We start from the raw sequence: 21531 nt of genomic DNA on the forward strand, positions 1-21531 counted from the left end.
ATGTTGTAATAAGAACAGCTTTGCACTTACATGGAGAAACTGGATGGAAGGAAAGCTGTGCTAGAAATAAACATTCCAGCATTAAAGAGTAGAGCTACCAACACTACTCGGGCCACATGAATGCCAAACTCTCGACACACGCTCCTGAAATTCCAGAATTTAATTAGTTACTGACATGTATTACCAGTTGTAATGCCCAAACATACTTAAAGTCAATCAAGTAAAAATGTTTTTTATTAACTTTATTAGCAAACTAAAGAACAATATCTTACTTGTAGAAATAAACTTCACATAGTGCACAACATAAGCCGAGGAGACAGCGGGAAAAATAAAACATTAACATCTTGTTGGGCTGCAAGAGAACGTGGTATAACCAGGCAGGTACCACATGGATCATCAGGTAAGTATAAGATCGAAGAGCAAACTCTGGACTGTATTCCCATGTCTGCATTCCTTTTCCAAACAGTAAGTAGTGGCTCTGTAACATGAAAACATGTAGACTAAATACAAAGTTATATTTAAAACTATTGTTATTATTGAATTTTCATTACTGTGGTATTATGCAAAAGCCACTATTTTTTTAAGAGTTTTTCTTACCTGGGACCTAAGAAAACTATATTATTAGAAAGAACAGACTTTATCTGATTTCCCAGTAAAAACCAAAAAACACATACAGGTTAGGTTATAAATATGTTACTAGCAGTACCAAAGTTAAATATAACTCTTAAAAGCACTCATGTGATCTGAGCTTGAATTTAGGTATTATCTTGAGGAATGTTTTCCTTTTTCACCATAAGTGCAGGATGGCACCGAAGCCCAACTTTTCTGACGTCAGATCACATTGGACGCTTTGGCTCGTGATCTGAGATCGGGCAAGTACCAATCGGAAATGCCCCTGGTCGTCAGTGCAGGCTTCAGTGTTGCCACCCGTAATTCTGGCAAAAAAGAAAAACATCCCTCGATATTGACCCACAGTCAAGCTCAGATCACGTGAGTACTCCTACAGGTAATCTTTAACTTTCGTATAACTAGTAACATATTTATGATGACACAATCAAAACCTACTTATACCATGTAATAACAAGTAGAACATGGGAAAAGAGTGCCCTCCTTCTCACCAACATCACTTCCTTTTGGGAGGCAGAAAACAAGAACCGATTGTCATAATGACATGTGATTTTCACAGTCTGTTATTCCTAATAATGTATATTATTAGGTATCCAGTAAGAGAAAATCTTCCAAAAGTAGTGGCCTCTGGAAAATACAAATGTACTGAAATTACTTTAAAAGATGGTAAACCATGTTTTTCTTGGTTTCAAGATGGTGTGACGCTAAAACCCATTATGTGGACAACCATAGTTACATGTGGAATGCATATTTTGGGTTGAGTGAATATGGTATTGTGCATTAAACCATCAACCGTAGAAACAACTTTGTTAAGACTCAGCAACTGGTGCTAATACTCAGAGTCAAAATCTCATGAAGAGTAATTAATAAAAGTTTAAGATGTGGCATGCCAACCGACCTACTTGCAGATCTGTGAGTATTTGTACAGAAGAGATGTATGGTTGTCTGGAGAGAATGCTTTCAACCACTTCTTGAAAACGGTTAATCATTTCTACTTAGAAAAATCATTAAAATGGTTCTGCAACTTTCTTAATTTTTGTTTTAATATTTGTTATGTTGCTATTATTTTGTTATTATGAGCGTTAAATATTTCTTTTTCTAACTATTTGTTTGATCATTATGGTTCCTTTATTATTTATGAGACTGTCACTGTATATTAAACTAATTATTTTAATTTCAAACATGATTGTTATTATGACTAGAGATACTTTGACATCGATTGATAGTTTCATATTTGATATATGAATATTGTATCAATGATTATACTAATCAATACATATATACCAGGTCCGCTTATCAAACTCTGCCCCCTTTCATTAAACTACATGTGTTACTATGTCAAATGAAAAAAGATCATACGATCATATTCAGTTTGATTAGAAATGTATTTATATTATTAAATGCTTTCTGATTGAACAGAGACCACCCATTTAAAGCATGTTGCGGTTATTATGGTTTGGTGAAATAACTGTAGAATACATTTTCTTCACTTTAAGACAGTTATTAATATCAGAGAAATGAACAGAGTTGGTCAAGTTCAAGGTTATTGACCTATGGACTCAGTGGCAACCTGTCCATGTGACTCGTTCATGTTCAATTGTATCTTACATTTTACCATGTGATATTTTTACCTTCAAGTATTCGTGATTAGACCCACTAGAGAGTTTTTAGGCATTACTGTCAGATTGTTCAATTACTTATCCCTTTGATGAGTTTTAAAACTTTTTAGGCTTTCTATATGAAAGTTTTCCAGTAGGTGAATGAGCTGGCAGTAATGCCTTCAGACTGTGGCACCAGTGCTGTACTGCAATAATGGATGCTAAATAATAACATCGCTTGAGAACAAATCAGTAAAGTATAAAAACCTCTAAGGGTCTAATCATGAATGTTTGAGAGAGCCTACGCAGACTGCCACTGCATAGGCCAAAGACCTTGATAACTAACTTAAAGCTAACAATAAACAGATTCTACAGTATTTATATTTAATCACCTCTCCATAACATTTGAGTGTGCTCTGATTGAGTGGCCTCCGTTTAATCAGAAAGTACCATTTATTCTAAGATCTACTCAATAATTATGTGCTCAGCCAAATTCCATGGTTAGATGTATGCACCGTCATAAAACTCATTCTTCTTTATATAGAAATGAAGTTTCATGCCAAATTCAAGGTGTACAGATGAAATCTTTCTTGAGATATCTTACAACATACGTAATACATCTACATTTTTGTTCAGCAAGTTAGATTTTATAGCAGTGTTTAAACAATAAATGTTCTGGTAAGGCTGGGCGCACACTGGAGGAGCATTCTGTCTGAGACAAGCGTCGCGAGTCATTTTGACTCCACAAATTGGTCGGACATCTACTTCTACTTGCATTTCAATGGGCCGGCGCACAGCTAGGGAGCGCATGATGCAAGGCGCCTCGTGACGTCATGACGTCGCGAGTCACTCGAAACAGTGCCAGACTGCTAGTGGAAATTGTATGCCTCGCGACAGCCGTCGCTGACAATAGAGTCCGCGCTTGCGCATGATCTGTGTTTTGCTTCAGTTGTGCATTGAGAGGCTGGTCTACTAGTGGTTTGTGAAGTGTTCCGTCCCACGAAGGTGTCAACAAAATGTCAATGACCCTACCTTGTATATATATTTTAGAAACGATAACATGTTGCCTGTTCAGATGTGTGTTGATTATGGGTAATGATACTCACAATTACAATACAAGAAACAAATCTAAATACCGTCCTCATCAACACTGGTTAAATTTGTTTAAAAACCTTCCTGAACATGCAGGCATTTGTTTGTACAGTAAATTACCTAATGAATTACAAAACACATGTCATGTGAAACAATTCAAATCGAAATTAAAAGAGTTTTTGTTGGTAAATGCTTTATATAGTGTGGATGAGTTTATGTATCAATAATAATAATTGGGAAATAATATCACAATTTAATTCAATATTTATAGGCTACATAGGTATGTTTTATTTTTACGTAAAACATATCCCAGACGATACATTAAGCTATTCAATTACTATTGTTAGGTTAGTATTTCCAAATCTTTTGTGTCTGTAGCATTGCAATGCAATTTTTTGTATAAGCAATAAAAATGTTGTATTGTACTGTACCTTAAAGTAATGAAAAGTCTTTCCTCCGCTATTAAACTTTTACGGCAGTTCGTATCCATCTTCGTAATGTGGTCTTGAACTATGTCCAACAGTTCCTCAAATCTCTTTACACTCATTCTGCAATAGTTGGAAAACTCTTTAGTTCTGATATAAGAGATTTCACATCCCTCTTTTCATTAATTGGATGAACCCAATGCTTCCTTTCCGGAGGCATATCCAACATTTTTACAAACTCCCATAAGCACAATACAACATTTACTTCTTCAGCACTCATGTTGTACGTGTTGCTACGCCAAAGTGTAGCGCACCAACTAATTTTTTATTTAATTCTCGAGTCAAAATGGTGCTTGTCCGGAGGTACCGCACACTGGAGGAGCAAACTGTCAAAATGCTCCCAACAAAATGACTCGCGACGCTTGTCTCAGACAGAATGCTCCTCCAGTGTGTGTCCAGCCTAAGCAAGCGCGTATATCACAAAAGTGTGCTGAAGTCCAATATGCTCCTCGACTTTTAATAATATTGTACACAGTTTATTTGCAAATTTATTTATTCTTCTACTTTCATTACATTTGCTAACACTCAACCTAATCCCATGGAGTGACATGCATCTTTATTTAACTCAACATTCTTAAATAGAAATGAAGTTTCATTTTAAATGTCTATAGTATAATATTAGTTCTTATGATCGGGTCGGAAAGACAGATATTAAATTGTCCCACCCTTTTGCTAACGCTCAGTCAATAAAAACGGACCAAGAATTACAATTACTTTATTGCTATTTCATACTTACAGGTTCCCAATAATTGTAAGTTTCATCACAATCAGAAATATGACTCCAGACAGCAGCACAAAATCGAGCTGATAAAAGTGCTTTGAAGGCTGTATCGTTACTAGGATAGAAAAGCCCGACTTGATCAATGAATTCTTGGTTGGTGATTATTTCTTCTTTCCTATAACATTTCCAACAAAATGTTATACACAATGTGCTACAATGCTAATATTTGTATTAAAAATCTTGTAGACCTTACCTATTATTCATGTCGACTTTAGCGACCTACACTCATTATTCAGTTGTTTTTGTTGAATAGTTTCATTGTTTTTATATGAATGAATAATTCGATATTATAATTTATTTAACTTAATTGATTTCAACTCATTAGTTAAAAGTAAAGTAAAGATGTCTTATGGGGATGTCCTCTCTAACATGGGGAGAATCCTTCCCTCCAATTTATGTTACTAAAATTGTAATATACAAGATTCGTGTTGTAACGGTAATGTATTATAACTCTTATTGGGCACAATTATTATATATATATATAAATAATATCGAAGTTGGATAATATATCAAACTGTTTGAAAATAGCAATTATTGAGTCTCCCCAAGCAGTTGGTCACTGCTAACTGGGAAAGCTATAAATATTGTAACGTTTTTCTGATATATAGGTTTAGGACAAAGTTGATTTTGTTATTTTGTAATGTTATTGATAAATTTATGTTAATAAAATCTGTAATTCTTGTTGCGTAAGAGGATAGACTTTAAGAAGTGGCCTACGCTCGTTATTTGATTGCTATTATCGAATGGTTTGATTGATTTTATTCAAAGGATAATTCGATATTACAATTTATTTAACTTAGCATATGACTTCAACTTTATAAGTTATAGTAATTAATCTAAACGGTACTTTGGGATTATACCGACCACACCCAGACATGAATCGTTATTTGACATTTTGCTTCTACTGATTACTAGATTAGCATAGAACAATATTTTGTCAATATAAAACAGGAATTGTCTTATCGCAAACCCTCCCCATCCTCAGACAGAGGTCAAAGTCGAGCGGTCTAGTAGATAACGCGATTGCAGAGTCTCGTCCCCTGTTCGGCTGGTGTGTCGCTTTGTTGTACTTCCGTGTTTTACCCCTCATATCTCCAAACACAAAAATTCAACAAAAACAAACATTACCAAACAAAAACTAAACTCTTTATTGAAAAAAACACACAAAACTTGTTTTTATTCTTGATCACACTCCGCCACCCAAAATGCGAATGCCTCCGGCCATCAGCGTGGGCTTCGGCAGTTTGGTGCTGCCCTGCACTGATGTCAATGAAAGAAAAACATCCCTCGAGATAGTACCTATCATTCAAATATCAAATTCTAGAGGGGCTGATCAGAAATATAAATTGAATTGTAATGGAAAGGCAATTATGTACCGTGCAAAAAACTTAAATAATCATGTGATGCCGCGCGGCCTGCCGTAATCGGGATTCTCGAGAAAGATAAGATAACAGCGACAACAATAACGATCAAAATACCTGGAAATGCTTCTCGATTGATGGAATGTTAGTTCTGTTACTCAACTACATCGTTTTATAACATTCTAAGTTCATTGAAAAAAGTTTAAGCGTTGGGTGTATATAACAGAATCTGACCCCATTAATAATTGATAATCTTTTGTAAGTTTGTAATTAGAGAGTTGTTTTTTCGTTCTATCATACGTTTGTTTCTATAAATTTATATTTTTGTGTTCTTCATACTGGTGTGGTCGGTATAATCCCAAAGTACCATCTAAACAATAAACAACAAAAATTAACTAATATTTTGAGACTTTGAAAATGGCGATGAATATGAGGAAAATATGTAAGATATTTCTCACAAGTGACAAGATTTGTTTATGTAGCTTCAACTTCAACGTATGGGTTTGGCTCCTGGTAACACATGGAGAGATTTTGTTCCTCCATTACACAAAAGCGGTTACTTATTAATATCAAGCTGGGCTAGTTATAAATATGGTAAGGTTTCTTTGATAACTAAGTTCAGGCCATAGTTGGTTTTGTTATGTTATTGTAAAATTTATGTATTTAAAATTGTAATGTACGAGATTCTTCTTGTTATGTTAATTTGTTATAACTCTTTTTGTGTACGATTTATAGGCCTACATACATCGAAGTTGGATAATATATCAAATTGTTCGATAATAGCAATTGAATAACAAGTGTAGGCTGCTTATTAAAGTCTCCCCGCGAACGATTATTATATAATGTTGAAGTTGGTTAATAGCAATCGAATAATGAGTTTAGGCCACTTATTAGTCTCCTTTATTTTCATTACTAAATTAACCCTTTAACGAGTATAGGTGATTGTTACAAAATAGTATTGACGTTCCAGAACGTCATATTAAAAATCATGTGAAAATAGTAAGGACATTCTAGAACGTCAATGAATTATGACTTATATTACAAGTACTAGCGCTTATGTTTTTCCTCTATGGAAGAAATCCGCCCACTGTTCCTAACCCTAAATAACTGAGCGCAGTTTCCCGCGTAAATACTGTCAGCTGCTTTCAACTACAGAGCGGCTGTAAAGGTTTTTTCCGCACACGGATTCCCACGATTTCTACTGTCAACAGCAATTGGCGCTAACAACTTCTACAGTCGCATTCTGTTGCTACGCTGTAAACATTCACTTTGTGCAGTTTCTTCTACAATGATGAAATAGTGTAGTTTATTGTTCTTAAGTCAGTTCCCTTTTGTGTTGTGAAATGGATCCAGAACGTAACTTACGTAGTGACGACATAAGAAGGGGGCTGTACGAGTGGAGTGAAGGAGGTCAAATCTCAGACAATAACAATGACGTTTTAGGCTCCGACGATGAGAATGTGTTTGGTGATAGTGGGGATGAACAAGATGAAACCGCAGAAGATATCCTCGCTGCTTCTTACTTCGACAATGAACTTGACGTGGAGATCCAAGAACCTGCATTATCAGTAAGTGATTCTGATATTTGTCCAATTTGCAAATGGAAACATGTTGACTGTTTTGAACCAAAAGACTTTATATTTGTTGATTCTAATTCTGGCCTACAAGTTGACTTTGAGGATAATATTGAAAAGGAAATAGATTTCTTTCATAAACTGTTCGATTACGATTTAGTTTCGCACATTGCTTCTGAGACTAATAAATATGCCCAGCAGCAAATGAAAAATGAAGCAGGAATAAAAGAATTCTCCAAACAGTACATTCCGTCTAAACGCAAGTGGTTCGGAATAAAACTTTAATGTATTGTGTGACAGCAGTTCAGTCCTTGACTTTATTGTTTATACTGGCAAGACCACTGACTTGTTGAAAGAAAACGAAGATGTCGGAGTGTCAGCAAAGGTTATCAGAACACTAATGCAACCCTACTTAGGACGTAACCATGTGTTGTACGTTGATAACTGGTACAGCAGTCCCGGCTTGTTCAACTGGCTTCTTGAATATGAAACAGCAGCTTGTGGAACTGTAAGACAAAACCGGAAAGGCCTCCCTTGCTTACCCAAAAAAATGAATAAGGGAGATTGTGAAATTAGGAGCCAAAAACACATGCTTTGTGTAAAATGGTGTGACCGCCGTAATGTAACAATGCTAACAACAATCCACAAGCATGAAATGATTCCTGTGACTAAGCTTGGAAAGACTGTAAACAAACTAAGCTCTGTCATAGAATATAATAAGGATATGGGAGCAGTCGACTGCTCTGACATGATGATATCTTTCAATGACAGTGCTAGGAAATCAAAGAAGTGGTACCGTAAATTATTTTTCCACTTGATTGATATTGTTCTTTTGAATACATACAACATGTTTGTAATCAAACAAAACAAGAAAAGTGGGTTTTGTGACTTTAGACTAAACCTCATCTGACAAATATTGGAAACACATCACACTCCAAGAGAAGGAAGGCTGGTAACCGCGGCGCCGAGGGTCGTGCCACCGCCAGCCGCAACCAGAGACCAACATCCGCTCCGCCTGACCGGCAGACACTTCCCCCGCCCACTGCCGACGCCAGAAGGTCAGATACGGAAGACACAAAAGAGATGCTACGTCTGTTCTCATTCCTCAAGCAGAGAAAAGAAGAGGAAGGATACGACGTTTGAATGTAAAGAGTGTGGTGTGCCACTGTGTATACATCCATGTTTCGAGCACTTTCACACAAAAAACAAATTTTAGCCTTTGTGTTTTCCCAACAAAAGTAAATGTTAGCTTTTTATAGTAATAATATCTGATTTTCCTTAAAAAATAAAACAAAATTTTTCTTACTATTTTGGGAGTGTATTATGTTGCACATCCTTACTCCTATGAACAAATGATGTAGTGACGTTCCAGAACGTCATTACTCCTTAACCCTTTGGCTGTTTGCCATTTTTTTTAAATCTTGACATAAAACTGTTAGGTTTTTAGCATGGGTCATACCCAGAACTGTTCAGCTCAAAATGGACTTTTTGCAGGGATTTTCTTAAAAATGTGTAACTTCTTTAAAAATCAAGATATTTGCTTGAAACTTGTTGTGTTCTGTAGAACATAAGGCCGTGCTTTAGAAAAAAATACCTCATGTCAATTAAATTCAATACATTTTTTAAAATATGTATTATTTTTTATTTATTTTGTTATTTTATTTTATTTTTTTAGTTTGGAACCATAAAACATATATTTGTTTTAAGGTGGGTGAATTGACAGTATAATATCCTAAAAGTACATTTAATTATGAATAGACCGTGAAAATCTTAAGTAATTTGGATAAAAACTGTTCAAGTTGTAGTAAAAATAAGTAAATAGTTACTTACATGAGTTTGATGCAATTTTCACCAGCTACTTATAAAGTTTCTTTGTCAATAATAAATAAAGTACATTACTGCAAGTGTACAAAAGCTCATTATTTATAGAAAGCTAATTTTTAAAGGACAAACAAATGTTTCACACTATTTACATTATTTACACTTTTTTACTTTTTAGTGACACACGTGCTTGACGAGGCATTCCGCGTGAACGCCCTGCCCACACTTTACACACACTGTGCGCGATCTATGTTTTTTTCCTTCAGGATGGATGTCACCTGAACACATTCTACAGAGTTTTTCCTTCTTCTCTGGGAGCTTCCTAAGTCCAAAATTAGCTGAAGGGCCATCTCCACCGCCTTGAAGATTATGGGGTACAGATTTGACAGCCATCCATTCTGAGGCAAGTTCTCCCACAATTTCCTTCATGAAATCAGCTCTACGTAGCCGCCGTTCGGTGGTATTCAATTTATATAGGATGAATGCGTTTAGCACCATGCGGCCAAAAACATTAAATATAACCTTTTTTGCGTGCTTCATAGTTCTACGTTCATCCATATATACATACAACATTTGGTCAGTGGAATCGATACCACCCATACCACGGTTGTATTGATGGGCAATTTTAGTTTTAGTCTTTATAAGGAGATGACCACTTCTTCTAATAGAGTATGTCTCAGAAGCAGCCTGGCAGTCAGTTGATAGGATTAAAAATTGAGAGGAGTTGCTCTTTTTTTCCCTATGCGCCATAATGAGCATTGGGCCTTTCCTTACATAGGTCTTTTGACCAACAGCATACTTTCCCAATAACTGTTTAGGTATACCTTTTCTGTCTTTCCTAATAGTTCCAGTAACAAAAGTTTGGTGACTGTACAAAGTTCTAGCAAGTGCAATTGAAGTAAAAAAGTTGTCAAGAAACATATGGTGCCCTTTTCCCAAACAATTTGCCATTCTTAGCAAGGTCATTACAACTGTGCCTCCCAAACCCGTCTCAACAACTCTTTCATTTTCTTCTGATCTTTGAGCTCCTTTATAACAGTAAAAAGATACACAGTAGCGTGTTATTTAATCGCAAAGGACCCACAATTTAATACCCCACTTGTGGTGTTTTTTTTTTGGCAGGTACTGAGTAAGTCCAATTCGTTTTTTAGTTCCCACCAAAGACTCATCTACAGATAGGGCTTTAGTTGGCTTGTAATGAAGCTTGAACAGCCGGTTTGCATGGTCGATTATAGGTTGAAACCTACCACAAGGGTCATACCCAGGATTTCCGTGAGGGACTAGTTTAGTGACATCTACAATGTGGAAAAATTTTAATAACAAAATGAATCTATTTGAAGTCATCACTTTGCCAAAAAATGGAGTGGATTGTGTGAAATGGGTATCCCAATAGCTGGCAATACTAGGCTTGTTGATCATGCCCATGTTCAGTATGATTGCCAAAAAAAGCTTTCATCTCAGCTAGGGTAACATCTACCCACTTTCTGACTCGACTGAAAGGCGATAAGGTCTGCTCATTGTCAGCAATGTAGTTCCTAGCATACCTGTTTGTCTCAGTAACAAAAACATTCAAAATTGCAGTTGTAAAAAACAGTTTTATGTACTCTATAGGTTTCGAGTTTTGTGGAGGGCAGTGTTTAGGTCCACTTACTTCAGAAAATGTAAATTGGTGATTGTAAGGTGGATCATTGCCTTCCTCTACTTCGTCCCAGCTACTATCATCATCGTCAGCTGGATCATTTTGTGGAACATTTTGATTATCAGTTGTATCGTTTTGCGGGACATTTTGACTAGCCCCAGTTCTTTCCAAACTAACTGTACAACGCCTACGACGCTTTGGAACTGATAGATTTGGCCTATGCCTAGGTGGAGTTTCATCTACCTCAGAGTCAGATGATGACACATCAGGCTGGTTACGGCTGCTAATTGGTAATTTTATTTTACCTCGTTGAAGTCCTGTTGAGGTTGATAAGGATCATAATTAGGATCCTCGTCCGTGTCATCTATGAAATCATTGCTAGATTGTTGATCAGAATCACTGCTATCTACATTAGAAGAATGTTCGGAGTCACTGTCACTTCGGAAATTCAAACCAGCAGTTTGAACAATGTTTATCAGAGTGTTCTCACTAACGGAGATCGTTTTCCACTCATTATTATAACACTTCACAGAGATAATGTAAACAGCGCACAATAACCTCAAAAGAACAGACAGGCAGCCGCGAAAACAACAAAAGGCACCAAGCGAGCGATTCGTGTTGGCACTGCCAGTGCAAGCCCGCCCACCCGCCCGCCAAGGCCACTCGAATCGCGGCAATGGTCTTGGATTCATTACAGCGGATGTATGTAAAAAGAGCATAAACACTTATTTTCTTGTATAGCATGTATTCCTCTACTGATTGATATATAGTTACGCTAGTTTATTTTAAAAAATTACATTAAAACAAATTGATTGCGAAACAACGATATATCGTTCTGAAACAGTTTTCAGAAAAACTACCAACAACGATATATCGTTGTGAAACAGTTTTCGGTAAAACTATCTACAACGATATATCGTTGTGAAACAGCCAAAGGGTTAAAGGGTTAATTATACAACATGACTACAATCAGATGTATTTAGTCTACATGTAGGTTTTTAAAGAATCATTACAAACTGTTCATATTTTTGAGAAGATCTAAATAATTATTTTTGTTAACATACTAACCTTATATTTCCTGATGATTTACGAGGATTCTTTTTGGTATTGTCCTTTTTAGGATTAGGAGAACTAGTATGATTTCGTTGTCGGTTAGAAGGCGCCATAATTTTTTATGTACTAACCATGTAAGTTCTGGTTAAAATTGGAACATTACCTGGATTATAGGGAATACATCTAAAACATAGTAACACAATCCAATAAATAAAGCAGGTTAGACTTCACACTTCTGTAGTATCAATCTCTTTCTACTATTTTATTAATTTGACAGGCGCTCCTGTTCGTTGATAGGTTGATTTGGCGATTGTGGCAGCAGCCGACACGATTTGTGGAACTAGTGCCTTCACAATCTGTATATCGCGCGCATTTTTTTTTTAACAGTTAGCACTATACGTTCTACCAGCTTCTTCTTATTGGATTCAAATGCTTAATTTATGAACAGACACTCCAACAATTGAGAAATGTTATTTTTGTGAGGTTTTTCGTGTTCAATCACCACATCATCAGACCCACATGAAAGACCTCACAAAAATAACATTTCTTAATTATTGGAGTGTTTGTTCGTAAATTAAGCAGTTAGCACTATAATAACGGTTAATATCAAATATAGTAAACAACCCTTAATGTCATCGACGGATATCTGTGGGTCGTAACTGTATATACTACTAACGGACAAGAATATAGCAACGTAGAATAATAATTTAAGTAGAAAAGCGATGACAAAACGTTCCTCATGTGTATATCATGTGTACTCTAGTCTATGGTGAAAAATAACATTGATAACAATGTAATACATCGTTTAATACTTACTACTATTTAAGAGAAAAAACAAATTCGGAGTCGAATCAAGATTTTAATTAAAAGCTGATGCTTGCACACACTCTTTTGTTGTTGTTAGTTTGAGGCTCTCGCAGTATAAAGCAGAAATGCACTGAATAAAAAATTAGTTAAATTAAATTAACGTTCGGCTGCAATATAGTAAGCAGGCACCACCAATTTAAAAGAAGTGTATCAGTTGGTAACTAAATTAAAATTGATAAACGATAAGCAAAAAGCGATGAGCACAATTGATTCAATTACGCAAAGGATCATTTATAATCTGTATACTCGCTCTAAATTCAAATTATATATGTACATTTCAAAACTATAATTATTGCTTAATTTTAAAAACAAACTCTCCAATAATAAATCTGTTTCATTTGTGTGAGGCTTATTCTTTTCACTGAAAACATCATCAGACCCACATAACTAAAATAAAAAATTCTTAATAGTTCTGATATTGTTTGGATATTTTCTTTATAGATATAGACAAATGTACTAACGAAAACCTGAAGAACGAACATTAGAATGATACAAAACTATATGTACTAAATCTACTTTTTGGTAAAGGAATATGAGCTAGCAAAATAAAAGTATAATCGGTAATATACTTGACTTAATATTTCAAAAAGTTGACAAGGAATTATGAAGGAAAATAAAGTATAAACGTGTCACGCATTATAACATTTTCAACTAATGCGTGCAGGGAAATAATTCTGTTCAACGAAATAAGCGCTAAATTATGCTATGTATTGAATATAATGCAGAAGACGTTGCCTTCTATAACAAATATATTGTGAATTTGAATTTTTTTGACTCGTGTATAATTATGTATTAGAGCAAGAATAAATACATTCTGTGAACGATAATTATATGATCTAATTCAGTACATTACAAACAAAGTATGTGGTGGCGGTATTTTGTAATAAGGAAGTAATCTTTCGTAAACATACCAAGGATGCGTTAATACATCCAAGCTACTACATAATTCTGGGAGTTTAATCGAAGATCTCGGGATGGCTTAGTACTAGTATAATCTTACTAGACCAAAGGAAAAAAACTATAAGCAAATGATAGATCCTAGTGCATGTTTGGTGTACTATCGATCCTCTGTCAACCGAATCACAGTCAAGATTTTCCTTTTCGTTAGCATAATAATTATCTGCGTTTTGGCGATCACGATATACCTAAAGAGCTATATATTACTGTTCAATGATGTACGAGTAAATGATCGGCATCAATACTGGGTTCATGAAAGTAATGTGAGAGCGCCTGTAAGAATATCGTTGAGACGAAGGTCCTTTTAGTTCTTTTGAGAATCTCTGCAGCAGGGACGGATTTATAAATCTTTTGACCCCAGGCACTTTTTGACTGCCGCCCCTGTCAAGCATGCCACATGTGTCATAAAGTCATTATTCAAATAAAAAATGTAATCTAACGAGTTAATTAACGGGTGTTCATAAAAACGCATAGATTTGATTTATTTATATTTTAATTACATTTAAAAAGGTGTATACTTTTACAAAATAAAAATGTATTCTTAAAATACTTTAATAAACAATAAACCTACGTATCAATAGTTCTTACTTAAGGAAGTCTTGCTTATGCTTCTTTATACCGATTTCCTAATTTTAATCACTGCGAACTCCTCTATTCAGTTTTTAACTTTTATTTGATCGTCTTTCAAAAGTTCAGCCTCGATGTGTAGAAGAGCCGACGAGTTCAGTTTTCTTCATTCATTCTGGAACTAAGGAAAGACTTTTTAATACAGAAAATGAACGCTCTGCCGGCCAGTTTGAAACAGCTGTGCACAAATACATAAGAAGAGCTATATCTATATTAGAAAATGTCAGTTGGTGATGTTGTTCTCTTATGAGCTTTATCATCGATAAAGGGTTGTACTTAACACCGCAACTCTTCAGAAGATCAGAGAAGTGTATACACTAATTTAAAAATGATTTTCAAGATCATTTTCATAAAAAGATACAAGTTTTTCAGCACGCTCGATAATAGTTTCAGCTGAAGACGACGATAGATTGTTAAAAACTGAGAACTTATCCGCTATAACGTAATAAGCGTTTTTGTGCTTCAGTAAAGCCGACTTGAGGTCGTCAAGAATAACATAAATGTGTTTACTCTAAATTTACCACGGCCTGTAAGGATGATTTCGTTTTCATTGGTTTCGTCTGTCTGGATTTTCCTTTACATCATACCGTTTCTTGGCCCTTTCTTCAAACACATAAAAATGTTTCTAAGAGAGTCGACGAAAATGACCAACGAGTCATATAATTTAACTACTCTCTCTAGGGACGTGTTTCTAGACGTTTGAAAAGTTTGACTAACTTGTTCAAATCTGCTCAATATGTCGGTCCAAATCATAATCATGGTTTCCAATCTGTTCAGGCATTTCAGGAGTCCCGTTGCTTCACTCCTAACTAGAGGTTTCTCGTTAGTGTCTTCTTCATATGTCTTCAAACTCAGAATTACACTTTCTAGGTTTTCACATAGAGCTTCACATGCACTTTCACGAGCACTCCACCGCGTTTCTGACAAACCCTTGAGAGTTTTACTTTTACTTTGAGTAAAGCTAAGTAGATATTCCCATTTCTTAGTATATGCAACGAAAAATGTTTAGATGTTCTGAATTATGTTAAAGAAAGTGCATGTTTCTGGACAGCAACTTGTAAAACATGTGCCCTCGAGATTCAATGAATGAGCCTAGCAAGGGACAAATAATGCTTTAGGAGTTTCATATTTTTTATCCTAGCTTGCAAGCCGCTGTACACGCCTGACATGTTGCTTGCATTATCGTACGACTGCCCTCTTCAGTTGACTAAATCAATGGAGTTTGAATACAGACATTACAGATCTGGCTATCTCCTCAGATTTCTGTCCCGTATTCGGTAAACAGGAATGCCATTTTCTTTAACAAACCTCAAAACAAATGACAATTGGTCAGTGTGGTTTATGTCAGGCGTTGAGTTCACTATTATGGAGTATGTAACACTTGGCCTGTTTCACATCGTTAATTATGAAATCGTTTACTTTAGACGATAACATACGTACCTGTCTTTGACAGTTTTAGTATAATCAGAGTTTTAAACCCTTGCACAAGGATCACGATTTACGTCTTTCCACAGCTCCCGCCAGAAGAGATCATTGTTTTTGCGGATTTAACACCTTCACTGCGACACAAGACCATATATCGACTTAAAGAAACGCATAGTAGTTGTAATGTGCGTCCACCATAGTCAATGTACTAAATAACCAAGTCCATTTTGGTAGCCTTTATACACTCGGTCCACATTGCGGTATCCGTCATCCTCCTCCTTTAGTATTCAATGGGACACACTAGTGTTTCAAGTCTGCACTTGGATATTCCGTCCACTAATGCATTTGCTTGCAACTGATCTCATCCTTTCCTGGGATATGTATGCGTTGTTGGTGGTCGCATGGTGCTGAGACGTGGTCTTACCGTGATACTACGGTTTTGGCATCAACGTTGCTCTGCCTTTCCGGTTTTACCTGAACAGGGGTTTCGTGAATTCAGAAAGCTCCACTAGTCTTTTTCTATCATCTTTCTTCATACCAGCTAAGTATGCGTCTAATGTTGGCATGTACTCTTCCTAATACCTTATTCCAGGTGTAAAATAATATATTTTTGGTCACATTCTGTGAAGGTACACATCACTCACCAAATGGTAGTTCTAGAAAATTAATCCATGCGATGTCCTCATAGGGCAATTTCAACTTTTCCAACGTTACTTTACGAAATATATTATTGCAACGAATAAAGAAGGTAAATACTAGTGTAAATTCAGTATATATTTCTGATTACAATTATAATCAAATAAGAAATGTGCTTTGTTGTATTATCACTATAACGCTTTAATAACAATTCAGTTTTGATGCTGCAAGAGTACGTATTCTCTACATATAACTTCTGAAATACATAATTTTCTACTATAAAATACTAAATAACACACCTTTTGCACACAATGTTTATACTTTATTGGCTGTGCCAGATTGGCTGAGTGAACGTGGTTGTTCGTTAGTGGATATTTGTGTCACCATATTACATGTTAGTGGAGTTTCCATCCTGGCTGGCTTTGCATTTTGGCGTGCTTTTAAATTATTAAATAACCATCTGACTATCTGAGTAGAGACCGATGTATCGTTTTTATACTGTTCAGGATGGAGTACATTATCATATGGCATTCATAAAAAAGTGACGTATGGATGTTGGGTTCATGTATTAAACGTAAACCTCCCAGCATTGTAAAATTAAAAAAAAGAGACGATGTCTAGCCTTGCCTCAGCGGGCTGCAGAATAATCCATCACTTCATATAATCAGAACAGTAGTACTCAAAACAAGATAAGACAGTGTGTTGTCAATCGCATTTTTGTTCCACTTGTCATTCGTGATAAACAATTTTTGAGATTGTGGTCTGATTAAAATAATGATGTAATTAATTAACAGCAGCTATAGATTACGTCATTTTAGTTTTACTCAAAGTTACTACTTTCAGTTTAGTATACATTACTGTAAATAAAATGTCACGGAAAGGTAACCCAAAAAGCATTAAAATTCCTGACATAGAAGGATTTAGGAATTTAAAAAACGCTAAGAGATTTGCAATAGATATAGGTTAGTATGATAGGCCTACTTAATTAATTTCTTTAATGTTAGTTTACTAGCTAATAAGACAATATTTTAATCAAGCTTTTAAGTTTATTATTTGTAAGTAAAAACATAGGTAGTCTACAATCTGGGATAATTTTTTTAGATCACTTGCACATTAAGAAATTGGTAGCAGTTTTTACATTTGTTGCAATAAAAACTGTAAAAATCAGCATAGGCTACATTATGCTAGTTTCTTCTTTGCCTTTGTGGAACATTTTTGGTTGGGGTTTGTACAAAGAAAAGTAGTGGAAGGTCGGAGGAGGAGTAGGTGATTTGATGTTAATATTAGTGGTGGGCACCTGATAGTTGGAATCTAACACTGTTATTCTAGATAAATGAGGGGAGACTTAATAAGTGGCCTACACTCTTTATTCGGTTGTTTTTATTTGACAATTCGATATAGGATCTAACTTCGATATGTAAAAATGTTATAAAACAAGAGTTTTAATAAATTACTGTAACAAAAAGAGTCACATTACAATTTTAAAACATAATCATAACATTACAAAACAACAAAACCAAGTATGGCCTAGACTTAGATATGAAAAAACCCTTACATTATTTATAACTTGATATCAATGAGTAACCGCTTTTGTGAAATGTTGAAAAGAATTCTCCCCATGGGTTACCAGGAGCCAAACCCACATGTTGAAGCCACTTAAACAAATCTCATCACTTGTGAAAAATATTTGGGTAGGGTGCGATAAGCGGACCCGGTTTTTTATATTGAAGCTGTAATCATCGATACCTAATATTCGCATCTCAAATCCTAGACTATCAATCGATATAAAAGTATCTATAGTCCTCAATAACAATCATATGTTTTAAATTAAAATACGGATTTAATATTTACAGTAATGAAACAAATTATTATAAGTAAAATTAAGAAAACTGAAGACGACCATATTTGCTCTTATCACAGTTACAGTTGTTTCTTTGCCACAAATTTCACATAATGGATTTTTCGGTACGAGTCCAACATGTTGAAGCCACGTAAAACATATCTTATCATCTTTCAAAGCAATGTCGCGTAGTTTTCTAAAATTGACTGCCATTTTTAATAATCAAATGTTACTTATATGTAAAATTGAAATATTACTGTACGTGTATCATTTGAAAGCTGTTGATATAGATTCTTTAAGTTATTTGTTCAAAATAATTAATTAGTATCGATTGATTATATCGGTGGTTATGATTAAGTAATATCGTTTGCCAATTTCGATATAAAAAACCAGGTCCGCTTATCGTACCCTACCCAAATATTTCACATATTTTCATACATTACATTATAACTACTATAACTAATAAGTTAAAATCATGTGCTAAGTTAAATTAATTGTAATATAGAATTATTCCTTTTATAAAAACATCGAACCATTCGTTAAAACAACTGAATTATAAGTGTTGGCCGCTTATTGAAATCTACCCATAAATGATTGTTGCTGTTAGATTTTTTTCTGTAGTTGTGTGTGTTTGCTTAATAATGTTAGGCTATATTAGTTTTCAAGACGTATATGTAATTTCTTGATTGTGATTATTTATTACTTATTGTTATGAGTAGGGCCTATGTAGATACCTTTTTACAATTATGGAATGCTAGAGTGATTTTCGTATTCTTGCTTGGCTAGAAGAAGGAAATGATTTACGTTAAGTGGTCAGTGAACTGCTATCAGAAATTTTATCTGATTGATTCTGAGTCAGAATACCAATACATAGTATACTATAACTAAATCCAAGCAGTCAGGTGAGGAATCAGCCCAAGAATTGCCATCAATATAGATGATTCAGATGAAGAATATCAGCCTATAGACAAATCACCTGTTACAATTAGGATGCAGGCCAGGAATATTCCCAGTGAGAAAGAACTTATGAAATGGGAATATTGCCAGAAATATTTCTTCGCCTGGAAAGATAAAAAAAAAATAGGGAAATTATGAGAAGTTTGAGATTTTAAATGTGATGGCTGGAGCAATATCAGGAACGAGTATAATTAGTTTTGTCACTTCAATGCCAGAACCAATTTTGTAGATTTCAAAATTACCAAAATCGAGAGACATAATGCTGAATACCTGGCAGAGATCATTGGATCTGATCAAGAAGTATGGTCCTGATAAGTTTTTGGTGGTTATTGCCGACAAAGCTTTAAAAATGAAGGCAGCCTTAACACTGTTGAAAGAAAAGTATCCTTGTATAGTACCATTAGACTGCTTTGCTCACCTTCTCCATTTACTGTGTGCTGACATCTTAAGATGTCAGACTGTTCAAAGTTTCTTTATGGAGGTGATAACTGTAGTAAACACTATTAAAAAGTCACATTTTGAAAGCTTCGTTTAATGAAATTTCTCCTGAGAACAGTTTTAAACATCATGGGGAATGAAATCGAACAAAGTGTTCATCCAATCATAGGCCGCCAATGAAAAGGCTGATGGACGATAAAGATAAAATTATAAAGTCTCTTTCATGGTGGAAGGGGTTGAGAGGTACTAGTGACTTTGCCAATGTAGCCATAAGTATATTGGGGGCACCAGTAACTTTAGCTTCCACAGACCATACTCTTAAAGATAAACTGCTCGCTAAGAAACCGGTGCAGAAGCAAATATCTGAACAGCACCGCGCAAGAGGGGGCCCTATGGGGGTGGGGGTGGGGAGTGGGACCAGCATTTTCTTGTCTCTGTTTATCAGCTGTGTGGATCGTGTATTGCTCACACGGTGTTGTTTACACTGCAGCTACTTGTTCTATAACTGTTTTATTTTTGTGTGTAGGCCTGTAGGGCCAGTAGGGATTTGTAGTTTGGTCTTGATCTGTTCAATTTAAATGAGTCTGGATCTGTTCAATTTGAACGGGTCAGCCAGGTGAACGGGTGATTTGGATCAGAGTGTTTCAAAAGAATCGTTTACCTTCAATGAAGGTGAATTTTGTTCAATTTTACCTCCTAACTGAATAAATTTATTATTTATTCCAAATCAGATATGTTATTTTACATAATCGTTATGGATTAATAGAATAACATCATATGGAACTTACTAAAACTATAGATTCTAGATTATTTGGTTTGGTCAACACAATGACTGGTATAACACGCTCTAGCGGGAAGGCTTAGTAACTTTGTAGTGACCGGCTCAACTGAATGGGTCGCAGCAGTGAATGAGACCAACTGAGCTGGATTAGTCAGATGATCAAATAGAGCGAGCGTGAGCAGTGGCGGGCATACTGGGAAAGGGCGGCATCAAAGTGGTGGAGGGGTATTAACCCCACCCTGTGTGAACTCAAATCACCCAGTGTCTTTTTGTAAGTGGTTTACCTCTAGTACATTTACTTGGATACATTTCAAGAAAAGAAAGCGTTTCATATATATATATATATATATATATATATAATTTCAATAAACATTGAATCACAAAAAGTACTTGCTCCGCCGGGAGTCGAACCCGGATCTCTCACTTGCCGGGTGAATGTGCTACCATTACACCACAGAGCGCTTACTTTTTCCGATTCAATTATTTTGTATTTGGCCGTATCTGTCACATATGCGTTTAAATAAGCAAACTAACATATGATCGGAAGACCAAACACCTGTCAAACGACTTTTATTTACGTTAAATTGTATAAATGGCAATAGCCTTATTTAATTTCAATAAACATTGAATCACAAAAAGTACTTGCTCCGCCGGGAGTCGAACCCGGATCTCTCACTTGCCGGGTGAATGTGCTACCATTACACCACAGAGCGCTTACTTTTTCCGATTCAATTATTTTGTATTTGGCCGTATCTGTCACATATGCGTTTAAATAAGCAAACTAACATATGATCGGGTTCGACTCCCGGCGGAGCAAGTACTTTTTGTGATTCAATGTTTATTGAAATTAAATAAGGCTATTGCCATTTATACAATTTAACGTAAATAAAAGTCGTTTGACAGGTGTTTGGTCTTCCGATCATATGTTAGTTTGCTTATTTAAACGCATATGTGACAGATACGGCCAAATAC

At 35.4% G+C, this 21531-nt stretch overlaps 2 protein-coding genes across 3 annotated transcripts in view; one reads left to right on the top strand and one right to left on the bottom strand.

The window, feature by feature from the left end:
• Positions 1-12355, bottom strand: part of LOC124359269 (alpha-1,2-mannosyltransferase ALG9) — a 42966-nt gene extending 30611 nt beyond the window's left edge. Inside the window, exons 1-4 of one of the 2 annotated variants that reach the window (XM_046811884.1) lie at positions 12047-12355; positions 4539-4698; positions 273-478; positions 31-144 (exon numbers count right to left, since the gene is read on the bottom strand). In XM_046811884.1, the coding sequence (XP_046667840.1) occupies positions 31-144; positions 273-478; positions 4539-4698; positions 12047-12144 (578 nt within the window). In that variant the 5' untranslated portion in view covers positions 12145-12355. Of the gene's footprint in view, positions 1-30; positions 145-272; positions 479-3748; positions 3866-4538; positions 4699-12046 lie in introns of those variants that run through there. The other variant, XM_046811885.1, reaches the window with a different exon arrangement.
• A 4812-nt stretch (positions 12356-17167) lies between these two features.
• Positions 17168-21531, top strand: part of LOC124359272 (4'-phosphopantetheine phosphatase) — a 58988-nt gene continuing 54624 nt past the window's right edge. The window contains exon 1 of the mRNA XM_046811887.1: positions 17168-17505. Coding sequence (XP_046667843.1) covers positions 17412-17505 — 94 coding nt within the window. The 5' untranslated portion in view covers positions 17168-17411. The remainder of the gene's footprint in view (positions 17506-21531) is intronic.

Source organism: Homalodisca vitripennis, chromosome 4 (genome assembly GCF_021130785.1).
Source record: "Homalodisca vitripennis isolate AUS2020 chromosome 4, UT_GWSS_2.1, whole genome shotgun sequence".
Taxonomy (NCBI): Eukaryota; Metazoa; Arthropoda; class Insecta; order Hemiptera; family Cicadellidae; genus Homalodisca; species Homalodisca vitripennis.